The sequence below is a fragment of the Pezoporus wallicus genome, unplaced genomic scaffold, assembly GCF_028554395.1.
Source record: "Pezoporus wallicus isolate ANWC-B61680 ecotype Strahan unplaced genomic scaffold, APGP_CSIRO_Pwel_v1 contig_6401, whole genome shotgun sequence".
In the NCBI taxonomy this organism is placed as follows: Eukaryota; Metazoa; Chordata; class Aves; order Psittaciformes; family Psittacidae; genus Pezoporus; species Pezoporus wallicus.
Genome location: NW_026638608.1, coordinates 17,995 through 35,347, shown reverse-complemented (window position 1 = coordinate 35,347; position 17,353 = coordinate 17,995). Strand labels below are relative to the sequence as shown.

The following is a 17,353-nucleotide window of genomic DNA, read 5'->3' as shown; positions in this document are numbered from 1 at the left end:
GTGGCAGAGAGTCTTTGGTGGGCGCCTGGTGTCCAGCCAGGGTTAACCCACCAAAAGCACGAAGCTTGCATGAAGTGTTGAATAAAAAGGAGAGGCTGCATAGATTGTGTAGCATTACTGTCTTCTAGACGCTTCAGCTGAATCACAAGTCTTGGAGTCTTTTCTTATTCTCCTCCGCAGAGCCAGCTTTTTGCACCTTCATCCTGGGTGATTTCTTTGGGGAACTTCCAGTCAGGAGAAACTGAGTGTTAAAGGGCTGTAGGTTAGTACTGAGCGTTACTTTTCTTGTGGAGGGAACTGGAGTCTTAATTAACCTCTTTGGAGATTGGTGTGTACCATAACGCAGAGATCCTGGTACTGTCTGTGGTTTACAGTTGACTGCAAGAAAGAAACGTTGTATAGTGAGTAGAAACAAGATGTTTGTGTTCAGAGGGTAGAAGTTCCCATGCAAGAGCTGAAGTGAAGGAGGTACCATCTGCGACTGGAGTGTGAGGCAACAGTTTGAAAACATGATTCATACGCTTATTCCTCTTTGAATGCTTGCGAAGGCAGTTGTCTAACTGAAGATCTTACTAAAGAGTTGTATGAATAAATATTAAACATATGGTTTCCTCTACTAGTTTACGAATTAAGTTGGATTTACTGATTGCATGTAATTCTGAGGTCATCACCTGTAACCAGTGAGGTTGTAGCTCAACTTCAACTAATGCAGTATGGTTTTCTTTCCCTTCTTTTTCTTACCAGCAGAGGTGTTTCACCACTTCTTGCAGCATCGTTGATCCATGCTGCAGTTAATGAAGTTCTCCAAACAGACTTGGCTGAATTCAAGCAGCAAAATGTGGAAACAGAGGGAGAAGGAGATGAGGAAAGGTTCACCTGTAAGTATGCTTTCTTTCCTTCTGTGGTTTTCCCAGAGGCTGTCTGTTGGAAGACTTCCATGTTTTGAAATGTTTCCCAGAATATTTGGTTAGCTGGCAAGCAGCAGCGAACAGAACCTTATTTGCTCCTGCTGGGTATCTGTGGGATGAAAGTAGCTGTGCTAGTTTTGTGGGCAGGATGCAAACATGGGGTCTGGAGCTCCGGACAGATTGTGGGGGTTGGCTTTCTGGAAAGAGAAGAGTGTTTCTCTTCCCAAAAAGAATTGATGACTGTGTCCACTGGGCTTCCTGAACTGAACTAGTTCAGAACTTTTATTTTCCTCATTGGTAATTTCACTTGAATGGAACTGATTCAGTTCCTATCTTAAGTTGATAACCTTTTATATTTTTGAAGTGCCCTTTTCTCTTTGGTAAACTGACCTTAGATAACTACTCCTACATGTTCCTCTTGTGCAGCCATACTGGCACCTTAAATTCATCCATATAGTCCAGCTTGCTTTTGTTTCTTCTTGGGAACCAGATTTTGGGATCTGTGTCCCCTCCACAACCTGAACGTCTTGAAACCGTGGATCTTTCTCTTGGCAAGTTTCTTAATAGTCACTGTCTTTAGTGATTATTTCTTCTCTTCCCACCCTCCCCTATAAAGATGGGATGCTGAGGGATGAAGAACCTGGTGCATGGCTTCTTCCTGATGCTTGCATTCTCTCCTGACTGAACTGTAGAGAGAACAGACCTTGGTGACTGAGTACTGGGTTTGTGCCTCATGTAACAGATGGTCCTATTACATTTACATGCTGAAATGTTTAACATTAGACTTCACCAAACCTTCAATCCCGGTGCCAAGAATTTAAATGGAGCCGGATGCAGGCAGAGTTGAAGATAAAAATGGAAGAGAGATGGCTTGGGCAAACTAGTTTATCCTGTAACAAGAAATGCTCGCCCTTCCATTTCCCTGGGATGACTTGAAGGCAGTTCAATGTGTCCCAGAGGGTGTGTTTCCAAGTAGACCTCTGGTAATGGCAAGGATGCGGCGCTTTCCAGAAGCCTATTCCAGTATTCACATACAAGTCTGAAACAGCAGGAGGGGGTACATTTAATAAAGCCTGGTTGCACCCTGACTACTTCATCCCTTGCCTCCATGTTTGCAGCCTTCATGTGCCTGGAGAGATATAGCAGGTTTCCAGCACTTTGCATGGGAACAGCTGGCTTCGCATCAGCGTGGCTGGGCTCTAAACAACAACGTGCTTTGGCCCTCCTCCTCGGGCGCAGGGAGGAACCGGTCCGCGGCTCCACGGGCATGTGGGCAGCGGCGGGCGGTACCGGGCGGGGGGCGGATCGCGCCCTCTGCCGCCCATCGGCGGAGCTGCGACCGCCCGGAGGCCTGCCCGGGCTCTGCTGTGGCTGGAGCCTCCTGGCACCTCCTCACAGAGCCAGCCCGCAAGTATGTTCCGTAGGGATATAGGGACGTTCTCCTGTCCGAGAGCAATCGCACGGGCTTCACTGCAACTAACTTAACCGGGAGCAGGACTCTGCCCGAGATAAGCAGCTGGCTTGTGAGAGTTTTGTGTGACTAGATCGCTGCAGTTGTAAGATAGTAAAGAAGTGCAGGCAGCAGTACTAGAGCATGGCTTTCTGCATGACTTCCATGACTAGAAGCTCTGTATTGCCACAGTGGCCATAAGGCATGTGGTAAGACATGCCAAAAGTGGTATAAAAGCATCTTTCTTATTGTCTCTTTTGCATTAGAAAGAATTGTATCTTACTGAATTGTGATGTTGTGTTCCAGTAGTATATCTTTATTTGTTATTGCTCAGGCTTTATACTAAAATAAAGAACATCAGATTATAACCACATTTGATAAATATATAGGCTTTCAGCACAAATATTTCATTGGCCTTCCAATGTTGCTGAGAAGAAGTCTCGTTTGAGAACCAGGAGTTATAAAAAGGAATTCTGAGGAAGCTTTAATGCAAGCAGTGTTAGCAGAAGTCAGAATAGAACAGAAAAGATAGTTCATGTACTGCAGTTCTTGAGGAAACACATTACTGAGCAGCAAATTATTTTTGCTCTATAGATGGTCTTTTTGCTGCTTTCTGAAGTTAGTTGATTCAGCACTTATTCAAATAGCAAAACTTTAAATTATTACATATTCTGAGAGACTGCATTGCAAAGCTAGACACAATGCCAAACTGAAGCATTCAGTCTGATGAACAATAAGTTTGGATTAATTGATCTTTGGGACCTATCCAGGAAAGGATTTGAGTGTCTGGCTGGAGCTTTTCACACTCTGCTCAATGGATGTTTACAGTTGTGCTCTGTAATGACAGAGCAGGAAAGTGGTGGAAGTGTTCTGCTGTCTTTTGGCTCCTACACCCATGTGTTTTTAAAAACATAAAGACAACAGCTTAAAATTCTCATCTGCTCAGCTCAGCTATGAGTTGAGCTATTGATCTCGGCAAAACATTCTCAGGCTTCCTTGTCATTTCAGTGGAAGTGGTTCAGTAGGACATAACCTAACTCAAAGCCAGGCTAATGTTTTTCAACCTTTGTGTCCAAGACAGCAGCCGTCTTTTATCTTGAAGGCTTTTCTGCCCACTTGTTTTTTCTGTTTGGTTGTTTTGGGCTTTTTTTGTTGTTGTTGGTTTTGGGTTTTATTTTTTATTTGGTTTGGGTTTTTTGTTTGTTTTTTTTTTTTTTTTTAGGATGTATTTTTACCACTAAATCTTGTTAATTTTATTTCCATAATAATATTTACATCTAATATGCCAGCCTGACGTAATATAATGTAATATAATATGGTATCTTTGTTATGATTTTTGTGATGTAATCACCTACTTGATAACCCTCTATTTTGAAAGAGAATGAGCAAGTAGCTTTTCTTATCTTTGCTGTTATACTGTTTTCAGTTCCAACTTTTTATCCCCATTATTCTCAGAAGCCTATTTTAATTCTTGCAGAGCCTGTAAAGGCAGAGTGCTGACTGTGTGTATATAGCTCTAAGCAAAGAGCTGTTAACATTTGAAGGATAGACAAGCCAAAAGATGGGGTAATGTAGGCAAGTGGGCATACAACTTACTGTCTGTCTTTGTGCTGTCAGTGCTGGATGGAGAGTCATTGCAGCGTTGCTTCTTTAACAAGCTCTGGGATGTTTGCTTTGAGTGGCAGAAGCAGTTGCCACCACTGAGACCACTGAAGCGGTTCCTGCTTGTTTCTATCCATGCCATCCGTAACACCCGGCGGAAAATGGAGGACCGCCACGTTCTGCTCCCAGAGTTCAACCAGCTCTTTGGTTTATCAGTAAGTGTGGACACAAGTGGGGAGGCCAGTTTGTTAGATTTTCAGTGTTCCTGTACACATGGTGATGGGTAATCTGTGAAGGGTAAGAATTTGTTACCACAGGTTATTTTATCATGTCTTGAGCTAGGACTTACTGACTCGGGTTGCTGCCGGCTTACTACTGGCCTGGTGAAGAAGGGTCTTGTGACCTTGGGTTTTATGTCATAAGAGAAGTTCACCTACTGTTAGGTTGCTGGATTTACAATGTTCTTGTGACTGAGGTAACATATATTAAGAAAAGAAGGGGGAGAACAGCCATTGTGCAAGTGCCAATTAATGAAGCTGCAGTGGAACTACGTAACCAGCTGTCTGCTGATTCAGTTCCAGATTACTTTCAAGGATATTAAATGACTGACAGCAAACAAGGAAAAGTCCCCTGCAAAGTACCCATTTGATCCATTTTGCATATGGGTAAACTGACTTAAATTGCCCTTACCCATGCAAAGTTGTATGAAAGAAGGCCTAGGATAAAGCATCTTTGCTGACTGGTACCAGTCTATGAGCTAGTTTGGTTTTGAACGTGAATATTTCTTCCTTTCTCTCCCCACCAAAGGATGACACTGATCGTGCTTTCTTTGCGGTATTTGATGGCCATGGTGGAGTGGATGCTGCCAATTATTCGGCAACCCATTTACATGTAAATGTTGGACTACATGAAGAGATTGTTAAGAATCCAGCTGAGGCCTTGAAATGCTCTTTCCAGAAGACAGATGAAATGTTTCTTTTCAAAGCCAAGAGAGAGGTGAGTGGGTAGATTAATTCCATTGTGTTTAAACAACATTGAGAACTGTTGGACAACATGGTATTATCCAGAAAAATCTGCCAGTACAGTTTCTTTGAATCACTGACCTTTTTATGAAATTATGCTACATCAAAGATTTTCTTTGATCAAAACATTTCTTTTTTTTGAGGAAAAACAAAATGACAGTTTTTGCGAGTTCAAGATGAGTGATTGAAAAGAAGTGTTAAGTGGTTTAAATGATTCTGACATACTAATTAGTTGAGAGAACACTCTGCTCCCTCTTTGCCTAAATTAGGCAGCTTCTGGATGTCCTGTTGTCCTTTTCCTGGTAATTCAGTGACTGTCTCCCTCTTTCTTGTCCTGCCATTAATGTCACAGGAGGTCGTAAGATGAAAAATATTCTATGATTTAAATCGGGCTCTTCAGTTCGTTAAGGATATTGATCAGCTTTGAATCAAGTTGTATGATGATCATTCTTTCTTCATATCTACATAATGGGAGGATGTTTTATTATACAGTTTAATGAGAACTCTTTTGTTATAGCAGTAACTGAATATGGAAGTATTCATTGTTAATACCTTAATTTCTGTCAATGAGGTACAAAAGAGGGACCAGCATCTTCATGAGGTCTAATTTTTCACTAATCTAGGGAATCTAGGATAGTGCCCTCATTTGTTTACATCATCATTTAAATACTCAAGGTTAACGGAATGTCTGTGGAGCAAGGTGTCTGTAGTTGCTAGTGATAGAGAATGTGAAAGGGATTGGGAAGACCTCTGTGTGTGAGAGAAATGTTTATACTACTGAAATTCAGAACCTTTTTTTTTCATTTTTATATTCTCTCTGTGGTTTGAACAATAGAGGTCTTAGTCTCCTACACCAGTTTTGGAATTAATAACAGAGAAGGAAGAATGTAACAGGCAGTATTAGCCAGCTGCATGTTGGAATATGTAAATAGTTTAATTCAAGTCTGTCTAATGCCTGTACCTTTTATTCAGGTACCTAAATTATGATTGGCAGGTCTAGTCTGCTGCATTTAAGTGTGATTAAACCTAGGTTTGCAATATTGCCATGTAACCTTGTAGAACTTGTTGAATATTCACCTAATATATCTGTGTTCTTCCGTAGAAGCTGCGGAGTGGTACAACAGGTGTATCTGCACTGATTGTAGGGAACAAGCTACACATAGCATGGCTAGGGGACTCGCAGGTAATGCTTGTACAGCAAGGAAAAGCTGTGACGTTAATGGAACCTCACAAACCGGAAAGAGAAGTAAGTCTGACTTGGTGTTTTCCTCTCATGCACATGTTGTTAGAATCTCTGATGAAACCTTTTGGAATCAGGCCTTCTAAAGTGAAGTGTTTGGTGCTTTACATAATTGCATATGGGAATAAGTGGCAGGAAAGGGTACTCATCTATATGGGAAAGAACATCATGATACAAAAACTTAAGAACTCTGCTTTTTTTGTGGACAAGCCATGGTATAGCTGGGAAGTAGGTGGGTTGTTTCTGGTAATCTTAATTGCTTTTTTCCACCCTAGATTCTGATACATGTGCTTGCTATATTCATAGTATAAATACAGAAGCTGAAGCAGCTTTTGGTTTTGGGATTTGTCTTTTTTCCTCCTTGATTGGATAACAGCAAGGTCAGTAAGCCATGAGTAGGCTTTCAGTATAAAAATTATATTCTACTGTTTTTCAGGATGAGAGAGAACGTATTGAGACTCTGGGTGGTTGTGTGACCTATATGGACTGCTGGCGGGTTAATGGTACCTTGGCTGTCTCCAGAGCAATTGGTAAGATAAACCACCAGAATTAGTAGACTTCAGCTTAAATTTGATTAAAACTCACCACCTGAGACTGTATGTTATGTTTACTGTAAATGACATTTTGCTCAGCATTGACCAAGTAGTAAATCACTCTTACTGTCTTTGCCATAAGGTTGTCTTACAGCTGTGTAACTTACATAGCTTGCAGCCATATAATCTTATTGGGTTTACAGTGAGGATGGTAAAAGCAGTTGGTGCCTGAAGAAGGAACTGTTAACATTTGAAGTAAGAAAGCCTTTGTTTTGATTGTTTGTCATAGGTGACATATGTCAGAAACCCTACATCTCAGGTGATGCAGATGGAGATTCGTTTGAGCTGACTGGTTCTGAAGATTACTTGCTCCTAGCCTGCGATGGATTCTTTGATGCTGTCAAGCCATATGAGGTTGTAGACTTGGTCTTAGATCATTTAATGCAAACCAAAGGAGTGGGTCTCAAAGCAGCAGAAAGACTGGTGGCTGCTGCAAAGGAAAATGGATCCAGTGATAACATCACTGTTCTGGTGGTCTTCTTGAGGGATCCTCAGGACATCTTGGCAGACTGTCTCAAAGACCCTAAGAGCCTTGGGGCTGGTGATGACGCTCAGAGCTCACCCTTTAACTTCCTCAGCTGTGAGGCGGCAGCCACACAGTGACAAAATGTGCTTAATCCGAACATTCAAATAAATTCACATAAGGAACTGCTTTCCACTGAAGAAGCCTCTAATAAAATAGGTAAAACATGTCAGGAGAGAAATGACAAATGGACAAACATTTAACAAAAAGGCAAGACTCCTTTTACTGAATTCCCATTTGTCTTTTCCTTCCTTTCTTCTCCCTTCAAAAAACACTGAGCAGATGTGGAGATTTGTACACCTATTTTGTCTCTGGGAGCAGACTTCTAACATGTGTCCCAGGGCTGCTGGTCATGTCCCTCTGCCCTGGAAGTGGGAAGAAACCATAATATGTATAAGCTAATGGGTGAGAACACCCGTTTGTGAATTCTGAGTGAAAATTGAAAATTAGTGCTTAAAAAGAATGCTGTATGTTGTATTTAATTGTGATGTTAGTTTGGAGATTGGGAGGACAGATAGAAAAGCTTGTTATTGTGTGTGGTCTGCAGGAACAGGCTTGGTGTGTGAGACTGGGTGACACCATTATACTGTGTAAGTTGCTTTTGTTTTGTACCAAAGATGAAATGAGAATGATGTGGCCTCTTCATTCAAACAGAGACATTTAATTTTGTTTGTATGGAGAGGAGAAAATAAAACTGACTGAATGCTCCAGAAAAAGAGCAAGAGAGCTAACTAGAAATATCCCAGGCAAAATGATGCAAATCAGCTGCTTCCTGGGATGCTCTGGTTTATAAACTGGAATCCAATATTTAACTGCACTGGATTATTTTCCCCTAAAAAAACATGCTCTAGTGGCTGTTTGGCAACCTGAAAAGAAAGGACCCTTATTGTTGTATTTGAGAGAGATCTTTACAGTATGTGTGCTCTAGCAGTTAAATATGCTGTTTCTGCCATTTTTTTGTGTACTATAACAAATGAGAATTTTATTTTTATTCTAAATGCGTGTTTATTTACTGAACTTTACAGTTGGAGGAATTTTTTGCAGTGTTACTTTATTGTGGTTTTTATTTAAATTAGAATTTTAAAGTGGCTGTGTCTTTATTATCTGGGTTTAAAAACTGACTACCCTCAAGTGCCTTAAATATTTCACCCAAGGATTGCTGGCTTTCTATCATATTCTGGTGAGCCAGTTTATAGTGTTTTTAAAATGTGACTTTTTTATTTCAATACTAATGTTTAATGCACTTAAATGTTTCTTTTTTTGTGTGAATTATTTTAGTGGGAACTGGATTTTAAAAAACAACTTTCATTGTTGCCAAATCTTGTGGCTTGCCATAAAAGCTTCAGAATACTTACTGTGACTTACCCCCTACCCCATGCAAAAAGCTGTAGTTAACCATAAAGCAGCAAGTCTGAGTCATCATGACTTTCATTTAAAAACAAATATGCTTTTGACCTTCACAAGAAAATGTAATAACACAAACTAGAAACAGTTTAGTAACAGTTTCTGATTAATAGATGGTTAATTTGGCCATACTCTGTGAATTTTTTGGGTCTAAGTAACTCTCTAAGGAGATACAAAGCTAAGGGGAGGATGAAAGAATCCTAATGAATGTGTATGTTGTTGTGCAACTGTTATTTCCATTACGTGAAGGAGCCTCTGGTTGTGTTTTGTCTTGCCTTACTAGCCTGGCTAGCAGGACTCGACAAGATCTGAAGGCTCAACAGTAAATGTGTTAGTAATTCCTGTATCTAAACAAAAAGTGCTTTACATCTGGCCCCAAGATTGTGTGCCTAATTTAGAAGCACATGGCATTGCAATATGTCAGTGCTGTTGATTAAAATGTGTTGAACATTATTGTTGCTTAGGAAGGAAATTTAGGTAGAAAAGTTGAGATGGCTGAAAGGAAGAACAGTGTCTCTGAATCATTAGCTAGTGTAGGGCAATGCAGCTACCCAAATGACTTGAGTGCTTTGCTGGATTACTATGAACGATCATATAGTTTAATGTAGAAACTCCTCATAAGATACCATCTCATTGCATAGCAACTCAGATAGTGACTTCCTTGTTCTGCTATGCAGCAACAGGGAGCCCTGAGAGGGTTGCAGGTGTTTTTCTGTCCTCCATTTTGCTGTCCTAAAATATGTGGAGAATGCTTTTGGTGATGGCAACCTGGTGTTAGGGGGCTATCAATTTTTGTAGTGAACCTGCTTCAGTTAAGGAAGCCTTTAGACTTGCTTAGTAATCTCTTCGGATTTACCATCTCCTAGCTCTTTGATTTCTAACCCAGATACTCAGTGTCATGCTAAGTTCTGATGACCACTAGTGCCTCTTGGTGTCTTGGAAATAGTTCTCATTATTAATATGGTAAGGATCACACAGAATTGTTTGATTTCACTGCTGAGTGAGGGCAAGCTGTTGTATTCATGAAGGGAGGTGTGCAAAGTTGGTGAGTTTGTAGTATAGCTTGGTTTCTGATATTTGCCAAATTTCCTGAAACATGGAGGGACCTGAGCAAGCCAAGTTCTTCATAATGATCTTTGTATTTTGGCCTTTTTGGGGCAGATTTGCATTACTGAAGAAACAAAGTCTTAAGACCTTCAGTGAATTCTTAGAGTTATGTGAGAATATCTTTCTTTTGTTTCAAATTTGATATTGGTTTGTTGGTTTTTTTTATGGGAGCTGAGTGAAATGGGCCTTTAAAAAGCTGTCTGTGGTCATCAGAAAATTTAATTCTCAAGCTGTGCTCTCAGGAAGAAATCCTATGTTCTGAGAAGCTGTTCCCCTATATAGAGGTTTTCATTCTGAATGACCTGTTGCCTCATTTCTTTGAGATGTAAGGGATAGAAGCAGTCTTTGGGAATTCAGATTTCAGTAGGGATTAAAAATATTTCCTTTCTTTTCAGAGACTTCTTGTTAGCTTTAAGAAGTCTGCTCACATCTGTAGGAGTTGTAACTGGATCACAAATGGCCGTTTGTATCCTGTCAGTGGAATAAATAAGTTCTAATGTGTCATCTACAACAGAATTCCAAATACTGTTTGGGGGGGAAATCGGTCTTGGCGATGTCTTGTCTATCCTTGGCAGCCTGATCAAAACCTATGGAAACTCTTTTTTTTTTGAACTGAAGCCGCAAGATTACAATTTTATGCTGAACCAGTAATGAAAGCGTGACACAGGATGCAAGTATGGGTTTGAAAGTGCACTTTTCAATTCTGTTGCAAATGGTTATCAGGATGGTCTAACCCTTGGGATGGGAAGGCAACCTCCAGGTTTTGTTTCACTTGTGACTTTGAGATCACTTTTAGAAGCCACCAGCTGTAATGCATAATGCTGTTACAAGAACTGCCACTAGTATGGGTGGTGAGGAGAGAGGGAAGGAGCTCTAGCAGAAGGTATGAAGTTGAACTAAATATTCCAAAATATGAAATGGTGCTATGTTTTGAATTTACAGTCCTAATCTGCTACATCATCTTTTCTTACCTTTCCTCTTAAAACTTCTTGGATATCTGGCGTTGGCTGTTCTGTTTTCCTTCCCTCTCTTGGTTAAAAATAAGACATGATTTTGGTGACAGAGTGCTCCCACCTATCTGGGACTTCCCGGTGTCATCTGCAAGTACTAACACTTGTCCACCAATGTCAAATCAACTAATGCCAAATGGAATGATTTGCCTGTTTCCTTGTTGTCTTTCTGAATAGCCTGCAACAAAACCAATTCTTGAGTCTAGCCAAACTCTCTGAAGCTGTAGTAAATAGCTGAAGGATTCCATACAAATGTGCAATGAAAAATGAGAGTATTTTCATATTTTATTAGACTCCAAATGAATGGTGCTGCTGCATTTTAGCCCCCAGCTTCTTAAAGCATCCGGCATATTTAAAACACAGCATGCTTAAATTGTTGTATTGTGCTTAATTAAAAACTAGCTTTAGTCATTCTGCTTAGTGGGTATCCAGTATCTCCTTTGCTTGTGGGTAATTCATACTTCTACCTTTCTCCCTTTCTTTCCCTTCCCTACCTCACCCTCTCCAACAAAGAAACATACCTAAGACAGTATTCTGGGGCTGACATAGACAGGATTATGATTTTACAAATTGCATTTGTTGAGGGGTTGGTTTAGGGTTTTGTTTTCTTTTTGAGAATAGGATGGAAATACAGGAAAGTCTTTAGAACAGAGGGAGATTAAGTAAAATCCACCCTCTGAGTGATGGAGGAGTGAGAGACAGGAATGCATTTAACTATTATTAATGCCTATTTTAAAAAGGAAGTGGGCTGGAAAATAGAGCTACAAATGTCAGTTCTTTAGAGTGAAATACCAGTGCCTGAAAGAATTAGAAACACACCCATTAAAAAGGCAAAACTCAGATATGGTAACTCTGTCTTCAAACAGCCCAGAAAGGAATCACAGTAAAAGCATCCAAGGTGACTTACTGTGACCCCTCAACACTGTCTTGGAAGCTAATAGTACTAAATGGATTTTTCTAAACATCCTTCTGCATGAGGAGCAGCTAAGAGGGAGCATCCAGTAGATGTAGTTGCTGGTCACTGCACAACTGCTGCCATGAGTAAGTGCCATGAAGTGTGTTAATGAATCGATAGGCTGGTGAGCTCTCATAAGATGAGTAATTGGGCACAGAGTGGTTACAGCAGAGTTGGCAGTTGAATAGTGTTAATCACAGTGATGACTTTAATAGCATTTAATAGACACTTATCTGAATTCAAAGTCAGATGAGATGCTGCTCATTTTAAAAGCATTTCCAGTGCTATTAGCTTCCTGTCATGAAAAGGCACTAAAATTTCCATTTTTTTGTTGGATGTTGGGAAAAGTGCTTCTCTTGCTTTCTGAATTCTGGAGATAAGTTGGCTGTCTGCACTGGAACACTCATTTTCAGCTGATAGCTTAAAGCAGTTGTTTGAGTTTAAAACTTCCCTCCCAAGCAGTCCTTTAAAAAGTAACAAAAAGGTGCTTCCAAAACAAGTGGCTGAGAAACATGAGTGTTTCTGAAGGGCCCTGACAAAAGGTAACCAGCAAATACCCTCGTCTGTAAAGAACATAGGCAGGCAGTTGGACTGCTTAAAGTCTAAATTAAGATTGCAGCTCTACTCTTTGTGTGAGACCCTGTTGGTTAAATTACTAGTGTTCTTATGGATGCAGGTACTTAATGCACAGCACCAGACATGGTCTATTTCCATTCTTACAGTACTTAGGTATCAAGCAAATGCTTTAGGGAGAAGGTGGGGGGATGTTAGCCACAACAGAGCAGATTGCAGATGATTCATATACAATTTAGCTCTGGTTAAGCCTGATTTAAATTTCCCTGCTTAGTTCTATTACTGTCCCTTTTACAATGGGGCCTGTGCCACTGCACAAAATCCTAGTAAGAAGTAATGGTCCTTCGCCCCTTTTTGAGGAGCAAACAAGTCCTGGTAGACAAAATGTCATTTAGGAAGGGTTGGAGAGGGAGAAAAATGAGCTTTCAAATGAGTGCAGAATTTCCCAATCTATGCTAAGTTATGTATTCTCGCTAAACATGTGTTTATAGCAGGTCTGATTGCATTTGAGCAGTTGTCCTAGAAAGCAATAGGTTTCCTGCCAAGGTAGGCATAACCTTTAAAACTGGCAGCACCAAACCCAAGAGGTTAGTCCTCCTTGCTTTCCTAATTCAAGCCACTAAACCAGCTAGCCCTGGTAAGTATTTGTTTTGCAGCATTGACAGCTCTTAAGAGCTAAGCCAGCCACTTTCTGCATATGTTTTGGTTAGTTTTAATGTATTTGTTGGATTTCACTGTATCTAAAGTTATTTCTGTTGATAGCAGTTGTATCAGCTGAAAAGCAGTAAAATGGAGACATGAGGGGGTGACTGGACCTGAACATGTATCTGTCATAGAGATTTCTTAAAATACTACCTTATTGTGATAACCTTATCTCTGAACAGAACAGGAAACCAAAATCTGACAGAGAATCACTTAAACCTTTAGTTTGGTGTGAGCCGTCAGAGCCTGGACACTTGCAAGCCTTCCCTACAAGCTGTTCAGTGTTGCCAGTTGAATGGATTTTCTGAGCCCTGCATGCTGCTGCTGGTGCACACAGAAATAAACAAAAGACAGCTGTGTTGGCAGCAGAGAAAATTTAGCAAGATGCTGCTTTTGTCAACCAGAAGAGGACAAAATCGATAGGAAAAGAAATGTTTTCAAGCATCTTGGAATGCAAACAATGGAATACAGAAAAAAAAAAGCAACCTAGAAGAGTTGGCAGCACACTGTCAGCTGAAAACCACTGTTTAAAGCAAATGAATTTGGCTGCTTTGTAATGTCTGCTTTATTTTGTTAACAAACTCCTCTCAGTCAGGGTTCCGTATCTTGTTGTTGGTATGTGCTTTTTAGTCTGAAGAGAGAAGATATATTTAACTTCCTAAGGAGCTGAATGTATCTGGGCTTTGTGACTAGTTAGATTGTGATTATTGAATTTTCTCTCAACTATTAAGCCTGATTATTCGTTTCCAGGAGATATTAATAGAGTGAGTACTGAAATTACTAATGATGAAATGGTTCTGGATTTCCATGCACAAGAAGTTTATCAGTCTTTCCTGATCCACCAGATCAATTCTTGAAGTTTATTATCATTTGTGAGGCAATACCTGAGGCTTATGGAAGGTTTGTCTCTTTGGCAAACGGAGCAGGAAGGTGTGACCATCCCTTACTGCACAAGGTATTTATCCTTTTACCTAGAGGGTGATGGTTCCTTTTTGGATGTCTTAAGGATAAGGAGATAATGGCTAGAGTACTAGAGAGAATATGGGCACCTTCTCAAGGCAATTAAATACTATGACTTCCTCTTTTTGTGTTGCCCTTTCTAACTTGGTTAAATGGCATTCTGCTTAATACTGGATGATTAATGCTGCTTTCTTTTATTTTATTTTTTTCCTTTCAGTGTGTTTAATAATAAGGTGTTTGTTTGGGGGGTTAAAACCTTATACTGGAAAAAACAAACAAAAAAAAGGCCAGTATAGTTTTAGCTTGAAGTACTTTTAACTACTTTGATTACTTTTAACTTCCTCTTCTAAAAGTCAGTCCTGCTCTATCTCCTCCTTATTCTCTTCCCAGTTTTCTTCTATCCTTTATATCCTTTTACACTGCCAGTCCCCCTCCCCAAAATGCTGCTTCTTAGACTGTAAACTCCGTTGGCTGTTAAGTCAGTTTAGTTGCCACTTCATAATTTTCATTTTATCTGTGTTCATAGTGAATGTGGTCTGATCTTTGGAGGCTGCAACACTGAGTGTAGGAAGTACCATGTCAGCTAGGACAATAAGAGACTACAACAACTGTTACGTCTTTGGCATTGACCACTATTGGATGTGTAAGAAGAAAATGCTGTTATTTGCATGTTATTCCATGGGAATACTTAAGCTTATTTCAGGTAATAGTAGCTCTCATCCTGAACACAGGACTTCAGGAATATTCTTCTTTGTATTTCCTTGTTCTGCAGATTGTGTTTTCAAACATTTGCACTGATTAGAGTAGGGAAAAAAAGCCTTCTGACTTTCTTCACCTCTCCAGTTCTCTCTTTCTTGCCCTAGTTGGCGGAACAGGCAGGATGGTAACTGCAGCATACCTTGTGGCTAATCAACCTCTCAGTCAGTGTAATTCTTCAGTGTCTGCTCTGTACGACAACTTCAATCTTGTGCTTATTTAGTGGTAAGTTAGACTTCTGTAACTACTTCTGCTGACTTAAAAAATTGTGTTCTTATCAGTATTAAAATAGTACAAGAACAGAACTGTTGCTTTAGGCACATTTCTTGCCACTATGTTGGCTAATGAACCTTGAATGAAAGTAAGAGGGCCAGTGACTTTGAAATAGAAGCTGTTAGCCAAGTGTTGTAGAATTGTAGTCCTTATTTATTTTGTATGCTAATCTGCACTTGTGACCCTGAGCAGAAAAGCTGCAGTACAGCAGGTTTTATAAACTGTGGCTTAACCAGTTACCTAGTATCTTAAAACTCTTACTTAAGCTGTCTGGTTTTGTGCACAGGTCAGAAACCTGTTGTCAGCGATCATTAAATGCTATGCATATTGTACATTCATTTACATGGATTGTTCTAACAGTGCTTGTGTGTATTATGCTACATTACCATATTTTTTATATATATGTATGTATTGCATGAGGTTTAATTGTTGGGGTTTTTTGTATTGTCACTTTTATATTCACACAGTGCCTCATGTATCTATTTGCATATTGCAAGAAGTTGTTTCAAAGCAGTGATTGGAACAGGTGGGGAGAAAAACTCGCCACTGTAGGACCTGGTGTTTCTGAAGTATTAATAAAGTATAGTGACTCGAAGCATTGTTTGTTTCTTTTCTTAAATGTATTTTTAATTCTAATACTTCAAATAGCTGGATCTGCAATATTGCACATTTTGAATGGTTACCCTATCACCAAATCTTACTTTCTTCCATAGCGCCTTCCTGGGAAAAGAGACCAGTGGAAGCAGTAGAAGGAAGCAGTCCTTGGAATCAGAGAGCATGCTTACTTGAAATGATAATGTCACTAAAACCATTGCAGAAATGGCCTGTGTACCTCTTAAGTCATTGATTTGATCTAAGTTTTCTTTCACTGTTTTTACCAGCTAACAGCAGCAATAATGCAGGTTAAGTTTCGTGTACAGTAATATGGGATAAGGATCTGAAGGTCCCTGTTGCAGCAGAGATTTGTGACCAGTTGTTTAATTGCATACTTGTGAGAGAAGTGGTCTTTAACTGCTGAAGTGGAAGGATGGATGGTGAATTCTTGGAGTACATTAGGGTTAATTTGCTACATAGAGGAAGTTTTCAGATGGATGGTAACTTTCAAAATATGGCTTGGGAGCTAAACCAATCTGTGTGATTGTTTCTGAAGTGCTGGTGTTCATATGCTCAGGAAAGAATATGTCAGGAGAGCAGGACAGAGTTGAGGCACACAACAAAAAGCAAGCTTTAACAGTCTCGAGGGATCTGAGAGATGCTGTCTTTTAGGCAGTTTGTCTAAATGCTGTTGTATTTATCCTAGTGAAGAAAAATAAAAATCTAGTAAGAGCCAAGGATAATGCATCAGAGGGAGGCAGAGAAGATATTTCTTGAAATGCAGAAATAAGGAAAACCGTAATCATCAGGTAGGTTCTGCTTGAGATGCCGTGGGAATACTTGAACCTAGTTCAAATCAGACCTCAAATCTCTTGAAAATATCTTCCATTTCACAGTTCTAAACGTTTTGTTGGTTGATTTGTTTGGGAGGTGTTTAACTTTAAGAATTCCAGAGGTGAAAATTCACTTGTAATAATCTATAGAGAAGTAGCAAATTCTCAGAAGAGTGTAGGTTGGGATTTATTTGACGAGGCTTAGCAGCAGTTTCCTAGCCTGTGATTAACTTAGCTCACCAGGGAGCATAAGCAACAGCTAAGTGCTGCTGTTCTTTCATGATTATGTAAAGCAACTGTGGGAATTCATCATCCAGGTAACTCCACAATCCAAAGGCACTACAGCTGCTCTTCACTGACAACGACACAGAGCTGAACAAAATCACTCCAGTGTCATGTAGGCATCTTTGGTACTTCCTGTCAAAGGGTGCTGTCTTCCTATAGCTCACAGCCCATTCCAGCTGCAGTCAAGGAAAGGACTGGGCATCACTATTGCTTCTCCTTGCTGGTGCCCAGCATTGGCTTTACTGTCTTCTTTTGACTAGTAGGAGGTGAAATCTTGGCGTTGCTGATTCTCGTTGGCTATGCTATCTTATTCATGAATGTTTTCTTTTTCATCTAGCAGATCTCCAGTAGACCATGTGTTCAACATGGGGCTCACAGCCAACCTTCTGCACTGTGGTATCAGTCATCTGCAGTCTCTGTTGCTGGTGGGTTTGAGCAAGAAGCAATCAATAAGCCCATGGAAATGAATGTAAAACTTTGATTTAAAGCTACATTTAGCTAAACTAGATGCCATGAATGGGGTTCATGACACAGAAGCGTTATCCACCTAAATTGTTTGAGCA

At 40.0% G+C, this 17,353-nt stretch overlaps 1 protein-coding gene across 1 annotated transcript; it reads left to right on the top strand.

Moving 5' to 3' along the window:
- The first annotated feature begins 450 nt into the window (after window positions 1–450).
- On the top strand, window positions 451–15,673 carry PPM1F (protein phosphatase, Mg2+/Mn2+ dependent 1F). Its single transcript, XM_057411287.1, has 6 exons — window positions 451–878; window positions 3,976–4,175; window positions 4,768–4,956; window positions 6,085–6,228; window positions 6,659–6,752; window positions 7,045–15,673. Exons 1-6 carry the CDS (start codon window positions 707–709, stop codon window positions 7,416–7,418), a joined length of 1,173 nt encoding a protein of 390 aa, XP_057267270.1. The 5' UTR covers window positions 451–706; the 3' UTR covers window positions 7,419–15,673.
- The last annotated feature ends 1,680 nt before the right edge of the window (window positions 15,674–17,353 follow it).

Bases quoted from the DNA above. Each gene is read 5' to 3' on its own strand.
- PPM1F (XM_057411287.1), top strand. From the start codon at position 707: ATGCAGTATGGTTTTCTTTCCCTTCTTTTTCTTACCAGCAGAGGTGTT. The intron at 6,229-6,658 runs GTAAGTCTGACT...ACTGTTTTTCAG, and splicing joins CTCACAAACCGGAAAGAGAA to GATGAGAGAGAACGTATTGA. The intron at 6,753-7,044 runs GTAAGATAAACC...TGTTTGTCATAG, and splicing joins GGCTGTCTCCAGAGCAATTG to GTGACATATGTCAGAAACCC.